This window comes from Chlamydotis macqueenii, chromosome Z (genome assembly GCF_036417535.1).
Source record: "Chlamydotis macqueenii isolate bChlMac1 chromosome Z, bChlMac1.mat, whole genome shotgun sequence".
In the NCBI taxonomy this organism is placed as follows: Eukaryota; Metazoa; Chordata; class Aves; order Otidiformes; family Otididae; genus Chlamydotis; species Chlamydotis macqueenii.
Window position 1 is genome coordinate 9,434,954 of NC_141593.1, and position 23,818 is coordinate 9,458,771.

At 41.5% G+C, this 23,818-nt stretch overlaps 2 protein-coding genes across 3 annotated transcripts in view; both read left to right on the top strand.

Moving 5' to 3' along the window:
• The window catches only part of UNC13B (unc-13 homolog B), a 191,792-nt gene that overhangs the window by 32,601 nt on the left and 135,373 nt on the right, over positions 1 to 23,818 (top strand). For both annotated transcript variants that reach the window (XM_086770217.1, XM_086770216.1), the window contains exon 7: positions 9,070 to 9,292. In XM_086770217.1, coding sequence (XP_086626343.1) covers positions 9,070 to 9,292 — 223 coding nt within the window. The remainder of the gene's footprint in view (positions 1 to 9,069; positions 9,293 to 23,818) is intronic.
• Positions 13,886 to 22,408, top strand: LOC147596245 (uncharacterized). The gene has a single exon (XM_086770212.1). It carries the CDS (start codon positions 13,889 to 13,891, stop codon positions 22,406 to 22,408), a length of 8,520 nt encoding a protein of 2,839 aa, XP_086626338.1. The 5' UTR covers positions 13,886 to 13,888.

Genomic DNA, 23,818 nt, shown 5'->3' on the forward strand with positions numbered 1-23,818 from the left:
ATGGTTTGAGATAAGGACTGGGAGAGATCGTTGAAGTTACAGTTACGGGCAAAATAGACTCGACTTGGGGAAAACTATTTATTTATTATTATTAATAAAACCAAAGCAGGATAATGAGGACGAGAATAAAACCAACTTCTCTCCACCCCTCCCTCTTCCCAGGCTTAACTTCATTTCAATTATCTCTAACTCCTTTGTCCCCGGTGTGACACAGAGGGCAATATGGAATGGGGGTTCTGGTCAGTTCATCACTTGTCACTTTCCGCTGCTCCTTCCTCCTCCTCTTCCTCACCTTCCTCCCCTGCTCCAGTGTGGGTTCCCTCCCACGGGCTGCAGTCCTTTGTGAAACTGCTCCGGCGTGGGTCTTTTTTCCACGAGGTGCAATCCCTCCAGAACGGCTGCCCCAGCGTGGGCCCTCCACGGGCCACAGCCTCCTTCAGGCATCCACTGCCCCCGCGTGGGGTCCTCCCCGGGCTGCAGGGGGATCTCTGCTCCTCCGTGGGCCTCCATGGGCTGCAGGGGCACAGCCGGCCTCACCATGGGCTGCACCGCGGGCTGCAGGGGAATCTCTGCCGGGAGCAGCGTTACTGCTGTCCCTCCTTCTGCACTGACCTTGGTGTCTGCAGCCGCTCCTCTCACCAGAAATTCTTCACAACCGGCTCAGGCAGACGCCTCTCAGGTTCTCTTCACATCTCCTCTCCTCTCCACTTCTTGCAGCCGGGCCGGGCTGAGTTGGGCCCAGTCGGCTGCCCGGTGGGAGGCCAGAGGGTGAGGGCTGCAAGGCCCACAAAGCTCGCGCCTCCCCCTCTCTGCCCCTTGCTCCAGCTTCTTCACATCTTCTTTTTTTTTTTTTTTTTAATTTTCCTCTTCTTAAATACATTCTTACAGAGGCATTATCACTGTCTCCAATTAGTTCAGCCCTGGTCAGTGGCAGGTCTGCCCCAGACCCAGCCGGGCCCACTGGACAAAGGGAAAACTTCCAGCAGCTTCTCTCAGAAGCTGCCACCATAGCCTCTGCTGCTACACAAAACCAACACGTTCTCCTCCAAGAACTGACTGTGTATCTGTGAGGTTTGTTTTTAGCACTTGGTGGTTTTCTCCTTGAAACTGTGAGTAGAGTTGTGCCAGCCATCAGAACAGTGGCCAGGAAGCTGGTTCCTGGGGTTAAGGTTTCTGTTTTCCCTGAAAGAGCCACTCATTCCCTCTGTGCGGATTACAGTGGTTTGTGCTGAGCTTTGTGCAGAGGTTGTTAGTCTGGGAGTTTTATATTTGGGAGAAGGGTGCAGGACAGGTAAACTCCATTTCCTTTGTAGTTTTCCTGATCTGTGCATTTTCCCCCACCTCACCCCAGAACTGAAATGGCACCAGAGCCCCTCTGTTCTACATGTGCATAGAGATTAAAGCCGTGGGAAGCGAAGTTACTGACCAGAATAGGTTATTGCTTAGCTAGTCTTGTGGTAATTTTTAAGGACAAAGATTATTTTTTGTCAGAACTACTTTTTCCAATTTTAGTTAAAATCAAGAACTATCCCATTCTAACTTTAATAATGAAGGCAGAGGAAGGGATTTGTTCCATCCTCTGTGCTATCCCCTTCCTGGAAATTTATACCTGGCTGGTAGCTAGAGATGAAGCTGTACCCAGGACCCAAAGCTCTTGCTTGTTCCCTGCTTGTGTGTGAAGGATTTGTTTATTGCCTGCTACACTTACACATCAACAGTCCTGTAAATTTCACTTTTTAAAGAGTTTTTTTTTACACACCATATTTTAGAAATGCTGGTTCTGAAGCTTTTCTTGGAGTTGCAAGTTGTGCGCATGCTTCCAAGGTGCTTTGAAGAGTTGTATTATTAGTTACTTGCCTCTGGCATACTGAGTATGACCTCGTGACAACGTGGGTATTGATAAGTAATAACTTGGCTGTCTTACCAACATGCAGTTTAGCTTTGGCGTGAGTTTGTTGTCACCTTTGATTTAACATGAAGAGATTTGGTTACTGTTGCAGAATTAAATTGTGACTATTTGCATCCTTAGGATGCTGTGAGAGCTCTTAAGTTTTGTGCCAGTGTGTGTGTCTTGCCAAGAAAGCACTCTTCGCTTAACGCTGTTTTGTGTGGACAAAGATAGTTTTTCAGACTATTCTTACTGGTGTGGTGCTTTCACCACTGGGTTCATTTTGTTCTGGAGAGTGGGCAGAAGTGGAAGCATGAAGCAACTTTGGCCACTTGACTTGCACAGTTTAGCCTAGAATCAGATACTGCTCTTAACTGGACTCTGGTTTCTGGGGCATTCTGTCTGTAATCCTGATAATATCTGTGCTAGGAAATACTGTGTTTAAGTGCTTTTGCTAAGTAGTGTGTTGATAAATATTTTGTGTACTTGTGTTAATAAATGCACAATTGCTTAATTATTCCTAGAGTTTATAGTGATCTTAATCTTCAGTAGGTCTTACAAACAAACTGGACAATGAAGAGTAAGCCCTAAAATAAATTTAATGTTGTATTTATAAAGAAAAATACTCTTACATTTTCAAGCTCACAATTTATAAGACATTTTAAATATATGAAAAGTGTGCTTGTGGTTTGTTTTTCTAAGCTTTCTTTTTCCATTCCTATTCTTTGCTGCCATTTGTGTTACATGCAGGCAACTGGAGTTATTTCGGATGGGGAGAGCAGCTGAGTACGTAACAGTTTGATTTCTTGCAAGTTTTCTGATCCTGTAGTGATGCAGCATGCTCCAGTATGAGGAAAGTGGAAATATTCATGCATATAGAAAATCTGTTCCATTGTATTTGCTTTTACTTTCACTGAATCTTCACATTTGCGTGGATGGATGGCTGTTCATTTTTTTCACTGTTCAGCTTTGTTTTGACCATGTTTTAAATGAGTTGCTTATGTCTCGTACTGGAAATTGAGGATTAGATGGCTCAATCTGACTATTATTCTTTCTCTGTAAACATGATTCTGGTTTTCTGCTTGTATATGTCTTTTTTGTGTTAGTCTTCATACCCACCTAAGCGCAAATCAATGTTTTTGGTAACTGAAAAACACAAGGGAATCTGTAGTGATTGTTTTACTAAGACACAAAGATGTGCCTGAAGTGATCACAGAAATTCCAAATATTACAAATAGGAGCAAATCAGAAAGCAGAAATGGCTGGTGCACACTAGTGTGGCAGAAGGTTTGTAGGTATTTTAGCATGTTCAGTGAGACAGTATCACAGCAAAAGTGGTACGGCTTTGCTTTAGCTAGTGCTTACCAGCCTTGGAAGGATAAAACTCAGATACTGCAGCTGTCTTTCATCTGCAGAGCTAATGCCTGCGTCTGAAGACCGGTGTGATAACTTCTGCAGAGGCCACAAAGTTTGTTATTTTTACCAGAAAATATACCTGAAGAATCTTCACTTTCTGGAAGTCCTACGGATTCCAACAGGCAAGGCTTCTGCTCAAGATACAATGCCTGGCTTCTCCTGCTCATAGGACCTGCAAAGATTGATCCATCATTCTTAAAGCGAAGGTGTTTGTTCAAAAGCAAGAGTGAGGGTGTTGCTGAGGGGAGCATGCAAAGATCAGTGACTACTGCCACAGGGAGAAGATTCTGCCTGATTCTTTTCCGTTTTTGACGTAATGGAATTTGGAGAGGGCACTCCTACTGCAGCCAGGCAACTTAAGTCTAATGTCCAGCTAGTGTTACAGGACACTTCACACATGAACCTATTCTGCGTTTTAGAAGTCATCCATCAGTGACTTCCTAGTCTCTCTTCCCACATGTTTTGTCCTCCTTGTTCTCCTGTCTTTGATCAAGCCATAAGTTCTTGGGGCATCAACAGTGTTGACCAGCTTTCTCATGCTGTCAGTGTTGATGTCTCTGTTTTTTGGAGTTATTCTCAGAGATGTGATATGATAACGGAGAATTAACTGCACTTTTTTTATACTACTAAAATGAAGATTAGTGTCCTAAATAGCTTTATCCTATTCCCTAATTTTGTATGTTTGAGAGGCAAGTGGGGTGCTTGGGCATCAGTCAGTCAGAGGGAGGGTTGTGCAGAGGGTGTTTCTCCTGTTTATCTCAAGTCTTTGTGTGTGCTGGTTTTGGTTTTAAAGATACTTGTATCGTGGAGCTCCTTCCCTCCCTCCTGTACTTCATCCTTCCTGTCCTGTCTTCGTTGAAATCTTACTAGCAACCTTACAGGCAGGCTTGGGTCAGTTTTGATGATATTTCCAAATGAACTCCGTTAACTTGATAATGTAATGAAAAATGTACTTCTAATTGTAAACTCATGACAGCAACTGAGAAGGAAGCAGCCGAAACAGCATGTTGGTAGCTGGCAGACTTTTTCCTGGTGAGAGCTTCTTGCAAGAGGAGTGCTGTAGCCCAGAGCCTTGCTAGTTGGGCAGAGGGCACTTCAGAAAAGGGGCATCTTGCGCTGCTAACCTGGTTTCATTTTAGGAAAGAGAAAGAGTAGATGCTCAAGGCAGTCTTTGTGTTTCAGACTACCAGTCCAGTAGACTATTGAGTATTTCAGCAGCAGAAAGTATTTTCAAGTGGGAAGAACAAGGTTATAAAAACTCTTAAACTGAAGACTGAATATTCCTAAGTTGCTGTCTTAATATTATGCAAATTTCTAAGATATTTTAAAGTGGTGACGGCAGTAGGATGGACTAATGACCTGCAAAGTTGCACTTAAATGATTTCTCAAAACCTATGAGTTTTTAGCATGGAGAGCTATAGAAGAGCCTCGAAAAAATGCCCTCATGTCCTTTTGAGTTTTTTTTTCCTCTTTGTTACTTCAATGGTCCTCTTTAAACTAGTATGTATTTTGATTATAAGATTTCGGAAAGTGTACATGATTGTCAGAAGTGGCTGATGGTTCAGTAGATGATGGATTATTGGGGTCTGAGATTTAAGGAAAGAATTTGTTGGCAGCTATCGTGAAAAGCAGTTTAGATGGATGAATGGTGGGGAAGGTGAGTTGCAAAGGCCTTAGTGTGGAGCTGGCAGAGATTTCTTCCGGACTTGGACTGGAAGTCTTTCCTTCAGTTAGTACACTTCCTTCTCTTCTACTGTTACGAAAATAGACAAAAGCTATGAAAAGCTTGATGGCTTATTTTGGAGAAGTAGTGGGGATTTTGGGATACATAACTTTACATGAACCTTTCTTCCCGAGTGCTCAGGTGTGCTGCACTTACTGCTTTTGCCCAGGTTTCTGCTCAAGTTTGGGAGCATAACTAAGCGTAGGGACTGGACTCTAGCTCCCAGTGGCTGATGACACATCACCGCTAGAAAAGCAGGAGGCAATTTCACCTGAATGCAGCTTTTAGAGAGGAGCTCCTGCTGTGCATTGGGACATTACAACAAGGAAAATACTCTTGAAAGTGCATTCATCTGGCCACCTGTAGTAATTTCACTGTTAGCTTTCCTTCCTGTCCCGAAGCTTGATGTAAAAAAAGTTGCCAGGGCTTAAATTTGACTAGTAGAGCCGGTGTGAGAGGACTGTGCAAAGTGGTTTTGAAATCAGTATGTTAAAAACTGTAAATGTTCTGCCCTGCAGCTGAAGTGTAATAACTTCTGTAGGCAGGAGTGGGGAGGAATAGCAGAATTTCCAGGAGACAGACTGTTTCAGAGAAGTGATGTCCTTGCTCGATTTTCCCCACTCTTTGTAAAACCCTGCTGTGTGATGTGACTGTCCAATGAGTTTTCTTCTTATGCTGCCTATATGCATGAATATTCAATTAACAAACATGAATAGCATGCTTCTGCCCTGCCCTTCAGCCTTACCCTCCACTTCTACACAGTGGGTCCAGTGTCAAAGAAACAGTTTTCATCTCTTGAGAGCTCTGTGGTATATATGAAATTTCTCAAACTGGTACTGACTGGTTATGTTTACTGTTACGTATCTTGTTGATAATTAACTAATCTTCAGAGACTGAGGCTAAGCTACAACTTTCCTTATGTATTGGTGTATATGTATTTTCTTATGCTTGATGTATCACCTGTTTGAAAAAGATTGTGCTTGAATTTATCACACCATGTGTGTTGTGAGGGTTATTTTGCTGAAACTTGGTCTGTAGTGCCTTTTGAAGGGATGCTGCATCCCCAAAGCTGCATCTGCAAGTTCTTGTCAGTCTCTTGCTTAAATAAAATTTAAATATCAAGTATATTAATAGCTAGAATGATCACCATGTGCTGGCATTGCACAGTATACTTTCTTGCAAAGGAAGTGCATGCTATAAGCCACATTTGGGCCAGGTTTTGGTGCTTTTAATCAGGCTGAGCAACGTCTTCATTTGTGAACACTTCTGTTAAAGTGAGATTGCTCATAGGGTAGGTGCAACTCAGCATGAATAAGAGCTTCTGGAGTTGGCCGTTATTTATGAGTCAGTTGAGGACTTCTGCTAGTATTAACATATGGATTCTGTAGGTGCAGGGCGCATACTTCAGAAAAACAATGTGTTCCTGCCTCAGAGATGTCTGTGGTAGTTGGAGCCTTGCATCCGTTAAACATGTCATCGAGGAGGCATTTTGTGTCATGGTCTCTAAAAGACTTTCTCATGCTAAACATGACTAACAACTGTGAGAAATTTTGGTGCCACCTTTTATAAACTTATATACTGTAAATGTTTGATTAACGTTTAAATTAATCGGGTATTTTTAGATGTTGCTTAGAGATACTGTGGTTCATATGGGAAATCTTTATTAGTGCAGAGGTGAGATGTGATGACTAGTTAACAAATCCAGATAGTGCTTCTGCAGCAGTCTGGTCAGGGAATTTGGAAATCTCTGAGCCCATTGGCTGGGCAAAGTCACTGACCTGGAGAAGCCGTATCCTGCTTCCTGATAACCATAATTGTGCAAGTCTTTGCACTCCCTGATGCTAAGTTTAGCCCAGTACTAGTAAATTACTTGATTAACTATTTTTTTGACCCAGATAATTGTAATACTGATTTGTGTTTGTTGGTCTACTGTTGTGGTGTGAGAAATTGTTCGTCCCTAGAGTTGTTGGTCTGGTGTCTTTTAGTGGATCTCGAACCTGTAGCTCAGTTGGGCTGCCTTAAGCCCCTACAAGTGCTTATAATAACTATGCAGCCACACTGGAAGAACTTGGCATCATGCCAGAGTTATTTAGGCTTTACCTTAAATGAGAGTTACATCTGATGAGAAGAAGAAATTAGTCAAGCAGCAAAGTGGGGTATTAGAAAGCTTTTTGAAACAGTGTTTCTGTCCCCATAAAGGTAATTATTGTGCATTAGACGGTAATGGCTCAAGTGTTCAGCAATGGCATTGTTCAGCTGAGTAATAGCTCATTAACCTTCAGAGAATGGTGTGCCCCTTGTGATCTACAAACAGATCAGCCCTTGCTCCACAGGCTGGAAGTTTGGTGCTTCTCATAGGGGTTTGGCACTTCGGCATATCAGATCATTTTTGTGTAGGACGTCTGGAGTGTTTCCTTCTAAGCACTGAACTCTAATAAAATTGATGGATATTATACTTTAATAAAGGTGAATAAACCAGTATCTGATTGCTATTAATTTCTATTCAGTTGACTAGAGACTGACAGGAACTCTGCAGCATTCAAACTACTAAAAGGCAGGAGGCTTAACTCCTGTTTTCAGTCTGGACAATCAAGTTGAATTGTAAATGAATTGTACTTAAGAGAGTAGAGCTGGGTTTTTTCAAGTGTTTTATATTTAGCAGATACGTTTTCTGCTGAAGTTGTTTTCTACTCTTCTATCCACTTTAGGGCACTGATATGGTCTTACTCAGTTGCGAAGGAACTGAAAAGATCACCAAGAACAAATTTTACTTTATATTAAAAAAGTGGAAATGGAATTGGAGGTGTGAGAAGCGTCAGTGGGAGAAAAAAGGTGTTCCCTGATGCTGCGTTCCATCTGCTTGGAATTTCAGCAGTTAAATTAAGTTTTGGGGTTTTTGTGGGGTTTTTTTGGGTGGGGTTTTTTTGGTGTTTTTTTTTTTTTTTTTTTTTTTTTAAAGGATCTGGCATGAAAACAGCACTTTCACTTTATTTTTCAGCCTTGTAGTGAATGGCTGTGTAGGACAGATACCATTGAATAACTTACCAGAGGGGCCTTTAATTTGATTGTCCTTTGTCAACAGGCTTTTGGTGGCAGAGTGAATAATGGCTGATCCTTATTTTCCTTTGTTTCAAGCATGTTAATGGTGCACTCCACTGCCTTACAGTGTGTGTATTTCACATTAAGCTGGCAAGAAAAACTTTGCATCCTGCACAGCCAAACACAACTGTACACCAATATTGTATTTTTGATACCTTTCCTCACTGTAACTCTGCGTTCTCTTTTTCTGAAGGGTTGGCAAGCAGGAGTGTTTCTGCAGCGAGAGGGACTCACTGGAAAGGAGCTTTTTTCCTTTGTGAAGGCTGTCATTAGTGTTGACTACTAAACTTAAACTGATATACTTGTGTGTGTTAAATGTAGCATTTTTCCCCTATAAGAAGTACTGTAATTGTTTATAAGCAGAGCTACTTTCCCAGTTCTTCTGATTTTCCTACTGAGTGGTTTTCATTAGTTTCTCTTAACTTATACTTTTACAAAAAAAAAACAAAGGGCACAAAAAAAAAAAAAAGAGGAATTCAGAACCTTAGAGTACTGGTTAAGGATACTGAGAAGAGATAGTATTACAGCGTGAAGGTTGAAAAGTTTCCATGAAAGAGTTCCTTACCGTAAAGGATTGTTTTGTTTTGTTTTTTTTTTCCCAATGTCTAAATGTTAATTTTGGCAACAGCAAAGAACCTGAAGTTTTCAGTGTTGGGGTGGTTTTTCTGTTTGTTTTAAATAAAAATGTCTTAATCTGCTTATTAGGAATGGCTAAAGAGAAATAAACTCCTATGATAGGAAGTGGGAAAGGAGAGTATGGAGGCAGTCACTGGAATTCCTTGGTACATACTTAAGAGAACTGGAGGTTATAACAGGCTACCAGATGGACGTACAGCCATAGCAGAAGTAGCATTTTTTGTCATTCTTTGAAAACTAAACGGGCTTCACTGTCCCAGCAAGGCAACTTGAGAGAGCTGTGCCCTTAACTGCTTTTGTTTCTTAGCCTTTGAAGATGCTGACAGTGCTGTGGATGATCGAGACAGTGACTATCGCAGTGAGACAAGTAACAGCATTCCTCCTCCATACCACACGACTGTGCAGCCCAATGCCTCTGTGCACCAGTTCACTGTCCCGTCACGCCTGCAGCAGCAAGGGGTCTTGCGGGAATCCTGTGCTGACTCCCTGCAGAATTATGATCTGGATTATCGGGAGCACGCGGCCATCAGGTGGGTGCTGTCTTCTGGGTAGCTCTTCTTTTCCCGTTGATTTTTCCATAGGAGACCCTGAAGGTGCTCTGCTAGCAGCACAGGGCAGCTCAAGGGCTCTGCATAGCTTCTGCTAAAAAGGTGTTACATAGTTTGTTAACACTGGGACTCTGCTGTGAGCCAGGAAAAAAACATGAAGCTGTGTGCTGCACCAAATCTGGCACTTTAGTGAATTACTTTTTAAAGATATGCACAATTCTGAGGTAATTTATTCTTGGTTGTACTTTCACCTTTGCTTTTGAAGGCCAGAGCACTGGGTAGTTGGTTTTTCTGGTACCATGGCGCGAGTGTGGTCTAGCAGAGTTATCCTATTAGGAGTTTATTTCTTGGGACAAATTTATATTCTCCTCCAGATTATCTCCTGTTCTTCTATTAGCTCTGCCAAAACAGCATATTCAAGAATGAAGTCTGTAACCAACTAGGTTTGTGTGGTTTTCTTTTTTTTTTCCTGTTATCATATAGCAGTGTTGAATTTTATATTTTTTAAGTATTAAGCATTACAGCATTAACTTACTGGGATCAGAGGCTCTGTACTAGAGCTGGTTGTGCTGGAAACTGTAGAACCTCTGCAAAACTGCAGTTCCAAATAAAAGATGAGTTAAGTGTAAGGGGAAAGCAGAACAACTCGGACAGTGCTGGTCAGCTTGATAAGAGTGAGTATGTAGAACAGCCTATGCTGCTGCTTCTGCCTTTGGACTTGAAGGAAGAGGCAGTTGCTTAAACATCGTCACAGTTAGAGGTGCAGGGTTTTATATGTATCACAATTGATTTGTTCTACCTCATACCCCTTGGTAAGAACGTTCTTGTTTCCTGAAGCCTGAACCTGAATTCAGTTGCCCTCACAGGTGTATGGCTGAGGCTAAATTTTACTCTTCTTGCCTTCTGATCTCTAATGGTAAAAGCTGACGTTTAATGGTAATATTTAATGTAGTTACTGTTATTGAGATTTCAAGCAGTAGAGGCAAATTTGCCAATAAAATGCATTTACAGCAGTGTGACACGTCATTCTTAGTGCTCTTTTCCTAGTCCATTAAATACCTTATAGAGGCAAGTTAAGTTATTCCCTTTCTCGTGCTATTCTCTACTGCTGGTTTGCAGTGGTAAATTGCTGGAGATCTTACTGAGAGTCTGGGAAGGTGAGCTGATACTTTTTCTTTATGGAAGAGCCAAGCTGAACAGTGGCATTGGGCCCCCAGCCTGGGGAAGCCAACAGTGGCTGGGTGTTTTTGCAGTTGTGTGACTTCTTGGGGTGTTGCTGACAATACAAATAATCTTTCGTGGCTTACCTTGCTTGGAGGCAGGGGTGTGTGAACTTTTAACTGTATCTAATGAATAAATATGTTTTTAAGAGCTTCCAAAGAAGCACTTCTGGTTTGAATTGTTAAAGAATACCAGGATGGAATATGTATGTGTTTCTGATTTCCTGAAGGTGTTAATATGAAAGGATCTGGACTTGATAAAAGTTTACTTAAAAACTATGAGCTTCGTAGTCTGCTGTGGTCTAAAATTACTTTCACTCCAGGAAGGCGAGTCCTAGGTGGTCACGGATTTCCTCTGATTATTCCTGTTCACATGTGCATTTTTCACATGCCTAACAAGATTTTTTCCTACACATTTACTCTTAGAAAATGCAAATAATTTTTTCAAAGAAGCTATGTGGGATTCTTTCTTACCAGAAAGGTATTTCTAATGAGAACTGGTTGAAAAGAAGCATGTGGGTATATCTTAAATATTTTCAAAACACAGTTGTACCTCAATATTGCAAAACCAAATTGTGTTTGATTTTGCTCCTAGCAGCTCTAAGTGCCATGGACCATGCAGCTGCCTGATGAAATCAGTGTTCCAGGCAGACTGCAGCTGGTGATTGCTGAGGAAATGACAGGCTGTAGGAGGATGTCCTGGGTAGACTGAGAAGAATCAGACAAGTTTCTACTAGAACCTGTCTTGAATTGGACAAAAAGTTGTCTGTGCCAATGCTTCAATTGGAACTGGCTGTACTAACTCTTGTTTTTTTGTTTTTTTTTTTTGTTTTTTTTTTTTTCTTACAACATTTGAGTTTACTGGAAAAGATCTGATCCTCTTTATCAGCTGTTATACATGATTATGTGCCTTTGATAGAAGTACATGTATTTTATTCCCCTCTCTCCTAAGAATAACAAACATTGTTTTTATTTGTCTTTAGGGTATATTTTGCTGCCAACAGCCGCTTTGGCTTCAGAATAGCAGAAATCTTCCCCTCAGATTTATTTTTTTTAAGCACTAACCTTTCTTTGCAGTGTTTTTATTGTGTAACCATGTGTCCCCTATGTCTCCCTGCTCTTGCTCTATTTACTTCCAAGGCGATATGGTAGCATAGATTCCACTGTGAGTGGCCGATCTGACCTAGAGTCCACATCTGAGTCTAGTCAAATGACAAGCCACCAGTGCTGGCTAGAGAGCAGGCACTCGCTAGATCTGCCTGATAGGTGGGTTAACCTCTTTACAGCCTCTGTGCCTGTCCTTGCTGTTGCTGCTGTGAAGTGGTCTTGTGATATGTTTCAGCTGTGACTCGCTGTTTGCCTTGGCTCTCTTTCAGATCTGTGATACTTCAATGTTGGGCTGATGTAATCTTTTTCTCCTCTCAGGTGTTGGACTTCTTGTCATTGCTTTATTTCTAGTAAAAGGAATGCTTTGTAGAATAGCAGAGGAAACACTTATGGGGGGAAAAGCTAATTAGAACGAAAAGTAATTTCTTTTATGCCTGAATTAGTCAATTGTTTGTTCAGCATTTACAGCTAATGGCTCCTCAGGCAGTCATGTAGCTCCCATTGCTTTCACCTGAGATTTGGAAGGGCTTGATCCAGTAACTATGGTGACCCTGGGAATCTTTTAAATTTCATTAGCTTTTTAAAGAAAATTATTTCAATTACCAGCTTAAAATTGCAAGCAAGAAGTGTAGTAAGTATTCTAAACTGTGTACAACAAGGCTCATTTAAAGTAATTAGTATCTTTCCAATTACTGTAAGTTAGCTAATACTGGTGGAAATGAAGTACTAAACCAGCAGTAGTGAACGTGCAATGACCTATTTCTCTTCCAGGGCTGTCCCATCGGTATCCTATATTGGGGTGCCCCAGGCAACTCTCAAGGTGAAGACTCTTGTATTAGCAGTATCCATACAAAGCCCACGTGCCCTTTGCCCTTTCCCTTCTCTGCTTTTATGGAGTCAGAGCATATGTGCCCTCATGCTCCTTAGTTTTCAACAACGAATGATGTGCATTCTGCAGTGCATCTTTCAGATGACCATTTTGATTTTTTTTACATTCACTTTCTACCTGCTCATTTTTATGTAGGCTGGCAGGAACTGTTCTTGTTAGATTTAGATGAAGAGAAAGCTTTCTTGCTGCTGGCCTTTGGGTGGTTGAACAATTGAGATAATCCTTCTGATAAAGGACTGAGAATTAATCCCAAAATCCCAAGGGTCGTTTACTTTGGTTTCTAGGAAGCCTCAGATTCTTTAACAGCAAAACACTAGTTGTTTTAATCCATTCTCCCACAATGGACAAGTATAGATTGCTGGATCTCTTTAGATGCATTATAAATGGAAGGTACAGATCCTGAAAAGCATCTGAGGCCTACGATGGGCTAATATCCATCACCAGTGTTTTGTTTTGCCTTTTAATCCAGTAACAACTCTGAGGATCTTCATTTTGTGTTGGTAGGAGTCCCCTGAGGGCATTAGCTGCAGTGAGAACCCTCCCACCAAAGACTGGAGTAGCTGGAACCCGTTGTGTTGCTGGTGTGCAATTTACATTTTGTCTCCTGTCCCCATTTTCCTGGAGTCCAGTGACTCCTGAGTCTTGCATGCAGTCTCTTGCTCTGTAGCCACCCTCTGGAGAAACAAAGTGCCTGTGTGCTTTATGAATACTGCTAAAATAAAGTCTGCAGCCTAGAGTGACCGAAATGCATGTGTAGCGTAGTGGAATGCATGTCAAGGTAGTCCTGATACTGTAATAAGTGATTTTTTTTTTTTCAGCATGCTTAAAAAAGTAACAGCAGAGTACTGGCACAGCCAAGGCGGTATGCCCTCACTTGATCGCAAAAAGCTGTTCTCATTCAAACAGGCATTTCTAAATTTTCTGCAACTATAACCAGTGGAATATCATAACCAATGCTGCTTTTTTGACTATTTGATTGAAACGTAATGGTGATAGCTTGGCAGACTTTCAGTTTTGTTATCTCTGGATGTTTCTTATTTTAATTTTCCTTTATTTAATGCATTTATTTTCATTACAATTTTTCTGTCCTTTCTAAAGCTTTTAAAAAAACTTTTATTTTCCCCTTCCTGTTTTTTTTTTTTTTTTGCCATCTCTCTTTCTTTCCCTCCCACTCCCTTTATTTCTCATCTTAGACAAGGATCTCTAGCTAGAAGTGAAAGAGTCAGGATCATTCCATTTAACTCTGAAGATGGAGAAGAAGAGCAGGAGAGTAACTATGAAGAGCTAGGAAAACTGCTAATAGAGGAATTCTTAGAAAAGAGTCATAAAAGTAGAAGTTGGCAGGATGCAAAAGTAAAAAGGATGCAAACTCTCTCAAAAAGAGAAAATTTCAATCACTGTGAAAGATCAAGGTGCTGCCAAAATGTGTGTGTGGAGTCAGGGTCTGTAGATGTCCCTAGATATCCTCAGGAATATGACACAATAGACAGGAGGAGGAAAAAGAAGCTGCGATACAATTTTGAAGAGAGTGAACAAATAAGCCTGCAAAGTAATGAAGGTCTGCAGTTTCCTGGGGAGAAAATGGTTTATTTCAATGATGTGGAAACTGGTTCTGAACCTAATGATGATTTCCCAGTATATGATAGAACTGGAAAATATACCCATACCTCTGAAAATGAGGAACTGTTACCTGCTTATCCCATCCTGCGTCCCTACAAAAATGGCTTAATGGTTAAAAGTGGCAAGCTGCCCAAGAAGCAGCAAGTGAACCACGAGAGCTCACTTCACCTCAGTAACAGCGAAGATATGAAACTCATAGGAATGCCAGATAACACTTTTGTACCTGTGGATATCCTTGAGGAATTTGACAGCAGTGCTTCTGATGAGTTCCAGTACTCACCTGTTTCAGATGATGAAATGGAGGAACTGGCTACACTTTCACAAACGTGGTGTGATTCCAACATCAGCCATTTGAGAAACTTCACTGCTAATTGTCATGCAAATCTGGGCTCCCAGTTAAAGGCCAGCTGTGATAAAAACCACAAGACTAAAGGGAGCAAGCATGGTCATCCTATGCAAGATGTAACACTGTCTCCTGTTGAAGAACCCAGCGAGGAGTACATAGACACGATGGATGAACTTCAGTGTCTGGTAGAATCAGTTTCAGAATACTTGGCTGAAAAGGAGGAAGAAATCAGTAAATTTGCTACATTGCCAGAGACCAGAAAAAATGTTGAGAGCTTGCCACTGAAGCAGGATAATGTTGATAATTCAGTAGAAGGCAGGAAGTCTGAACAGACCAAACACCCTGCTGCAGAGGAGAGTACCAAGGGCAAATCCGAATCTCTCCCAGACTTGTCGGGTGTGAAGAATACAGTGAATTCCCTGTTCAGCTCTTTCACTGAGAAGGTGGGGTCAAGCACAAAGCAGCTCACAGCCTCTGTTGAGAAGCTTGTTTCTTCTACTTCAGAGAAGGCAGAAACCAGAAACTCATCAGGCAGTGGACCCTCAAATGTATCTTCTAGTAAGTCAAAAAGTGAGAGTTCATCTTCTGAAGTGATGGCAGATAATAAAGCTGACACCAAGTTCTCCATTCACTCTTTGCTACCATCCCAGGTGAGTGGTGATAAAAGAGCCCAGAACATAAACTCCAACAAGCCAGAAACCACTGAGATGGACAGTAAGGCTTCTGCATCGCTTCATTTCCAGCAAGGAACTACTGCTGGCAACCAGCAGAACCAGCATTCTGTAATGAATTCTGTTCTAGGCATGTTTAATCCTTTAAAGATCTTCTCTGAGAAGGAAGTGCCAAAACAAGAAGTCATGAAAGAGGAGCATACCAAGGAGGACCGCCATGCTGTGAAAGCTGATGAGACAAACAGAAGCGAGATGCCATCTGGACAAACAGCAGCCAGGACCAGCAGCGTTATTCTGGAACAGCCGAGTCAGACTAGGAGCGAGGCAGAGGTGAATACAAATAGCACTTCTGTGTCTTCAATCTTTGGCAGGTTCACAAACTCCGTCAGTTCCTTCAGTCTGAAAGCCAGTTTTGATGGTCTCTTGGTTCCCAAGCAGCAAGATGTGCCACAGAAGCAGTCAGATTCGCATCATGTTACAGATCAGTCAGATGCCACTATGAAAGAGGGTGTGCCCACTGCCAGGGAGCAGCCTCCTGCAAATCGCTTAAGAGATCAGCATACTACAGGTCATGGACTGGGAAACAAGCAAAACAGACGTATTGGGGAACTTAATTCACAGTCTCAAGATCAGAGTACAGCATCTGAAAGCTTTTTCAGTCCACTCAAAAAGTCTTTCAGTCAATTGTTACTTCCTTCTGCTGAACAAGGGCAGAAAGAAAGTACATCTGGGATTTTTAAAGTCCATAAATCTGAGGAGGATATTAGAAAAAATAGTTCATCAAATGAAGAACACTCATTTCCATTCACTGGGAAACTTCCTTTTTTCAGTGGCTTGGGTTTTTCAGAAAAGCAGGAACATACGAATGAGAAAGGAGGCTTTATTCCTTCATTATTTAAATTTTCTTCTGCAGAAAATCTAGCACCTTCACAGGACCAAAGAAGTCATCAGACCCCTAGTGGCATTTCTTTGCTTGAAGACAAAAACAGTAATTCAGAAAATGCCATTTCATTAAAATCTAGTTCTGTTCCAAATTTGTCAGACCGTAAAGAGGAACTTGAACAAACAAAAAACATGAATAAAGAAAACCTATCTAGTGCCCTAGTAAATAGAAGAAAACACCAGGAGAGTGCTTCTGCTACTTCTAAGGCTGCAGGAGAGCAGCAGAGAACTAAAAGTACTCAGGGAGGACCTAGAAATGTAAAAGGAAGATTGACAAGAGAAGGACTATGCACACCAGACTTAGATGAGAGCTCAGTTGAATCCATCTCTTCAGCCAGAGGGCTGGAAACTGCTAGTGCAGATGATATGCGGAAGAAGCACACACCCAGTTTTCTTTCTGGGTTTCTTCGCATTTCTTCGAATGAAAACACTGCCAATAATCAAGACTTGACTGCTAAAAGCGAGAGTGATGGCCAGAAAAGCACTTCGGGATTATTTTCTGGCTTATTTAAATTTGCTTCAAGTGAAAACTTATCTGAATGTAAGCAGGAGAAGGTGAAAACAAACTCTCTAGGCTTCATGAAGCTTTTTGATAGAAGTGATGATTCTAGCTCGGAGACAAAATCCAGTGACCCAGGAATGTCTTCTGACACTCAAAGCAGCACTGCAGAAAAACAGGAAGCTTCTAGTTTCTTAAACAATCTCCTACCCAAACCAAAGGAGAAACTGGATAATGTGAAAACGATGAAATCTTCCAAAACTACTGATCATCTGTCCAGTGCAAGAGTAAATAAACCAGCTGAGTCTCATGTTCCCCACTGTGTTCATCCTGTGCTCCCTGATGCTCTAAATCCTCAAGACAAGGTACAGGACTTATCTGGAAAGCCTGTAAATGGTAGGCGTATTCCTTATCAGGATGCAGAATCTAGAGTTTTTCCAACCCTTTTAAACAAAGGATCAAACAAATTTCTCAATTTGACTAATAAAAGCTGTAACCTTACGGAGAAGTACTCAGCTTATCAGGAAACAAGAAGCCATTCTAGCTTTGAATGGGAATACGAAGTGGGAGAACTGGCTGACGCTAATGAAATAGCAGTACCAGTTTACTATGTATTAAACCAGAACTCTGTTCTGCCCTCTCAGTTCTTGGACTGGCCCGAAAATGATACGGTAGTGAATCTCTGTAAAAAGGATGGAAATGCAAATATGGTGGATTGGCAGAGCAATGCTAATTTTGATGGACAGAGTTTAGATTTAAGTGTGATGTCGTATGAGTCATTTGACCAGTTAATGTTTCAGGATGTTTGTTCAGAAGAAAATGATGCATGGACTGCTAATTCTCTCAATGAAAGTTATAGTAACTTTCCACCATTTGAAAGAGATGGCAGTTACTCATTAGAAGAGTTGCCCATGGATTTAAGCTACTCCTCTGGCTGTGATGGAACTATGTGGACTCTAATTGACCAAGAGACTTTAAGTATGGATGACAGCTTTATGTACTCCTCCTATAGCCAGGAGTATCAGGAGTGGCTAATGATGCTTGAGCAGGGAATGTGGTGGCCATCAGAAGATGGTGATTGTGGATATTACATGTACAGTGATAGCCAGTATGTGTATTCGCTGCTCACCGATCCCACTGGGCAGTATGTCTATGTGTGTGCTCCTGAAACGTATTCCTACCCGGACTGCTGGGACTATAATTTTCAGATGGATTCCGTTCCAAGAACTGTGCTAGAAGACAACACAATTGCTGTTTGTGGTTTTAAAGTCCCTCTTGGCAGTGAAGATGAGCTATTTTGGTTTGCTGAAGAAGAGTCTTTAGATGATTATACAACAAATAAACCTCTGGATTTGTCAGTAGCTTTGCAGAGGAGCGATCAGCTAATGAACATGAATTTGGAAACTTTTTCACAAATGTTTGAAGAGTCTATTTATTATCAGAGAGAGCAGCCATTAGACTTCTCGGGTTATAAACTTCAAAAACTCAAAGTAGACTTTGGAGCTGAGAAGGAAACCCTGAATTATTCAGAGGAGTCTCCACTAACCCTTGATCTCAGAACACATTCTAGAGCAGCTTTCAATAAATCGCTGAGTAAGGAAGTCCACACCAAGGAGGTGGATAAGGCTGTCCCTGTGACAACTACTGGGAGTGGATCATCTGGGTTCTTTGGTTTCTATCTGTTTCAGTCTACTCCTAAAGCTGAAGAAACTGTGGCATCTACTGAAAGCGTAACAGAGGTAAAAAAGACTGAGGAAGATAAGAAAACACCAGTGAACAAAGTTAGCTCTTTATTTTCTGCTTTAGGTGGACTTATTGGAAAGTCTTCAGGTCCTGACCCTGAGATATCAGAAGATTCTGCCTTGAAGAGAACAGACACACAGTCAAAATCATCTGAAAGTAAAACCGATATTTTATCACTTGCACCAAATAGAAAAACAGATGAGGCACGAGCAGGGCAAAAGTCTCCTGTTACCTCGGAACCAAGAAGAAATACTTCATCAGAACTTAATTGGGAGGCTGCTAGAAATGAAAAGCCAGAATTAAATCAGAATGAAAACATCCGTGTTAAAAAACCAGGATTAACAAAATCTCCTTCTCAACTGAGCCACACTGCTCCAGATGGCAGGCCCATACTAGAAGAGAGACCTGGTAAAGCCACACCAGCTTCCAGGTGCCTTGAAGGGCATACAAGTATTAATGAACCTACTCAGTCACAGCCAAATCAGAGCCGCCCAGCTACTGAGCCTGAGGAGACATTATTTAAAAGTGCTCTGAAATTGTTCAGCCTTGGAGAAGATTATCCTGCAAGTTCAAATGCCAGCAAAACCCAAGCTTCTGGATTTTTTGATTTCTTTAAAACACAAGTAAGTAAAGCTCCACAGCCATCACCAGATTTGGAAAAAAGTCAAAGTGATAAACCAGAAAAGGTGATACAGCCAGAACAGAAGGAAACCTCCAGCATCTCATCACTATTTGGATCCCTTGGAGATCTCTTTAAAGTGGAGGCTGTGTCTCCTCAACCAACCTCAAGTACTTCAACTCTGCCAAAAACCAATAGCAGAACTGTGGCTGAGTCGAGACGACAAACTGAGAAGTCTGGAGGTCTTCAGAGTGCAAGTATGCCATGTTTGTCCTCCACCTCTAAGGAAGGGGTGAGAACAGAAGGCATAGACCAGCAGGTCTCTCCTAGCCCTGGAGTGCAAATGGAACACCGAAGCAGAAAAGCTGAGGAAGAGTCTCCTGAGAGTAAAAAACTGCCTCCTGGAAATGCTTCACAGAAGCCAAGGAGTGTAGATCCCAAAATAAGCCAGTTGAGTCAGTCAGCTGTGCAGCAAGGCAGCGTACCCACAGTTACACCAGAGCAAGGGGGAGGAAGTCGTTTAGGAGGTACAGTTAATCAGGCAAAACCAAAGCCAGCTCAGACGCCTAAAGAGTCAGGTTTCAGTTTGCCGTTCAGCTTTTCTAATGTGACTGCTTCGAAATCACAGCCAGCCAGTAGGAGCATATTCTCCTTCTTCACTGGATCAGATGAACCAAAGCCTTCAGCACCTGCTACCACTTCCGCTCCTGCTGGTGGGAAGCAACAAGAAACAGAGGGGCTATTTCATCTGCCTTCCTTCTTCTCCAGCAGTCCAACTGCTGAGAAGAGCATACCTCAAAAAAGTACTAGCTTTAGCTTCTTCAATTTGACATCCCTTTTGGATGAAAAGCCGCAAACTGCTCCTGGACAGGAGAATAATACAAAACCAGCTAAACCAGTGAACTCCAAGCCATATGTGAGGCAAAATGTTTCCACTGACTCTGGTGTCAAAGTTAGCAATTCTACCAGGCAACAAGATGCAGACAATAAAAAAGAAGTGGATTATATTATTGCAGCAGTGACTGGCAAACAAACATCTAAAAACCTCGTGATCACAGAAAATAAATCAGAAATGCCGTCAGTGGAAAATGCAGAAAGTGTTGCTGAGGTAGCTGATGAGATTGACCTAGAGAAGCTTCCAAAAACTGATGATGCTGCAATAACCGATTCGGCTGCTTCTGGTCCTTGCCTTCAGGCTCCCAGTGTGCAGGAGGGTCCTCAGGATCAACAGACCACTTCCTTAGGGGCAGAAGAAGATACTTTGGGTAGCACTGGGAAAATGGACAATGTTGTATTTCCTATCGATAAAGAAGAGTCTTATTCTTCAAAAGAAGAAGCTTCTGAAAAGAAAGATTATAGCATGACCTTAGATGATAAAATGGATTCCCAGAGTCTAAATGACTTAAACATTGTAAGTGATAGAAAAAACGAAGTGGTCTCTGAAGAAGTATGTGTACAACGTGAGTTACTGCAGCATAAATTACCTGAACAAACCCCTTGTGACAGGTTACAACAGGCACAAGAGCTACACTCTACTTCTAAAATGCCAGAGACATCTAATTTGCAAAACAGACCTAAGGAATCTGAGAGTGATAAATCGGTACTGGATTCTTCAGTTGAAATGTTTTCAAGTTTCATGACAAAAATGAAACCACCTAAAACATTATCTGGTTTCTTTTCTCAACCTCAAGCTAGTGCACCGCCTACTGCACAGAAGAAAAGCTCCTCTTTCTTTGGTTTCTCATCCCTCCCAAGTGGTCCAGCACCTGCTTTTACAAATGATCTCTTTGGCATCTTCAAAGGTCCAAAAGAATCTCCAAAGGAGATGCCTCCAAAATCCACCCCTAAACCTCAAAGCAATATTGTGAAAGATGTCACTGGGTCTGTTCCAGCAAAAGACTCTAGGGAGACAGAGAATACAGCTGCAGCCAGAGAGTCTAAACGAGATGTCACGAGCTCTCTAAAGGAAGATAGATTACCTGTTTCAGCAGAAGAGAACTCCACAAAAGAATCTCCTATGAAAACAGACACTGAGGAAAATAGGAACTTGGAAACCTGTAAAGAGGAACCCTTGAGGAACACTCCAGAAACAGCAGTCTCTAGTGAAGATCAAGCCCTCGAAGTTCTGCAGCTGGGTAATGATGCACAACCCTCTGAGATGGTAGATGCTAAGCCATGTGGGCCTGAGTTCAGTCATGTGGTTGACACAGCGCAGGCTGAGGCCACAGACCATACTGATGTAAATACATACCAACTGGATGTGGGCTCTTCACATGTAACAGAGGAAAAAGGTGCTTCTACAGATAAGGCAGCCATTGATGTCCTTCAGACTGGCTCTACTGATGGGCTTGAACTGGAAATGGAAGCCTCAACTAATGCAGCAGACACAAACCTTTCACAGTTGGACAAGAGTGCTGCACTTGAATTGCAGCCTGCTATTACAGAGGATCGAGCTAATGCTGGTATTGATCAGCAGGACATGATCAGTACTAATGGTAGAGAACCTACAGCTCCGGCTGGTAAGTCCAGTGTTCATGTGCTCCAGCTGGATGAAGAGAAGCCAAGTGAGGTAGAACAGCAAACTGCTGAACAGGAGAAACATTTAGCAATTGATAAGGTGCCTGCAGAAGGGATTGCTTCCAAATGTGACTTGAAGAAACAGGGTAAACCTAATAACGTTCCTCCAGAGGCAAACAGTAGTAAAACAGGCTTCGAAATACCAAATATGCCCAGTTTACCAAAGTTCAGTTTTATGCCATCTGCTGATAGTGGGAAGCCATTTGGGTCATTCTTCTCTCAGCAGCCACCTTCTGTTAATAAAGCAGGGGCAGATCAGGGCCTCATGTCCAGCTTTAAGAAACTTTCTTCAACTCTATTTGAAGGAGGTAGTGAAGAAAAGGTGAGTAAGCCAGAGAGTGCCCAAGGAGCAGTATTTGGGAAAAAGCTGGATTTCTCCTTTCCCTGGCAAAAAGAGAGCAGGGAGACCTCTGCCAAAAGGGAACCACATGTACCACCACAGGCTTTGTCAAAACCAGATGACAAGGTGTTAGGAACAGTCAGTTCAGATGAAAACTCAAAATCTGCAGTCTCTGATCAACTGACTGATGCAAATATAGAAGTAAACTTGTCTTCAGAGCAGCCTGACACTGTAGACAATGAACTTTCTGAAAAACCATCTGGTGTGAGCACTGTTGATGATACATCCAACAAAGAGCTGGAAAAGAAGTTTGATAAAGAGTCAGAAGATCAGCAGAATGTGGTTTCAGGTGAACTGCAGAAAGCTGATCAGGCAGAAGAGCCTGCATCAGACAAGCCTGAAGGGAAAGAAACTGAGCTTGATTCTGCTCCAGATGGAGCAGTGCTTCATCCTAGCACACAGGCTGCGGATCTGAATAGCGTGGAACAACTGACTGAGAAAAGGCTAGTTACAATTGAGGCATAATAAATGGTTTCAAGTTTTTGACCATTTATAATGCAATACTGCAGCAGTAGATATTGGCCTTGGTGTCTGATGTTTGTAGATCAGTCTCATCCTCTGTTTGTTGTTAAGTGTTTGTAGTATTACTGATAGCTGTCACAGAGGACGTGGGGAACTGCAGTCACTAGTTATGTACAAGCCCTTAGACCATTTTCTCATCTTTCCCACTCTTTTTTTCTCTAAGTGTATTTGGATTTCCCATGTTCTTATACTGTGTCCCACAGAATAAGATGCTTTTAGTGCTAATTTCATTAGCCTTTCAGAAGTTATATTCTTTGTGTGTTAATTCTGCTGCATAAAATTCACTTTGCTTTCTTGTTTAGTGATAATTATGTTGTATTTGCTAAGAAAAAAGTAACAGTAAGTAAAATGTATTGGAAGGAATGAGCATTTTGTTTTCAAAATGCAAGGTGTAAAGGCTTTTAATTTTAGAGAGAAATTTAACTTACTGCTGATGTATATAGAACTAATTAGTTTCATTTCACATTATTCAAGATTTAAAAGCATTTTTAGAGATGTCAGTGAAGGTATTCTAATGCTTACTATTCCTAAAATCTGTGCAACGGTTATTTCATGCAGTTAGGAAAGCCATTGAAGGAAGGTGTCAGTATTTTGTGAGTCTACAGTCACTCCTATGCATATATTAAGTTACAATTGCCCTCAAAAATGAAAACAGAGACTCACTAAACTTGCGTCTCGGTGTGATATAAGTGAAACTTCTGCCTCTGATCATACACTTGCAACACTGCACTCCCAAAACTTTCTATCTGGCTTCAAATTCTGCTAAGTGTGCAAGTGAGAGAAACATTAGTGCTACTTAATTGTTGGCTGTAGCTTTTCTGACTGCATGAGAAATTTCCTTCCACTGTATTTTGTATGAGTATTCTACGAATTCAGTCCTGGAAGTGGTGTCTTGAATCACAGAGATCCTGCCCCTGTTACATTAATTTTTTACATAAATTAAATTATTTAAAAAGCTCTACTGGAGTGAGACATGTGGCTTCTCTTTGAAAAATTGCTTTACTTTTGTAAAAGGTTTTAAGTTGATAGTTTTGACAACCTTAGTCTTGACTGCAATGTATTTCATCATAAATATATAATATATATATTATATACGATGTACGCTAACTGTACATCATAACAATAGTCAGCCTAAGTGGTCATGGTAAAGACCTTAGCTGCAGTGAAACTGCAGAAGACAAACACTTCCATGCTGAATTGCTATGGTTTCATTCTTATTCCTATCTGGTTATTAGAATATCTTCACTGACTGTGTCTAGCAGATGTAAGGTGAAGTAGTAGTCAATTGGTTCAAGAAAGACCATTGACATACCTGGTTTATATACTGGTAGGCTATGTATGAAGTATTCCTAC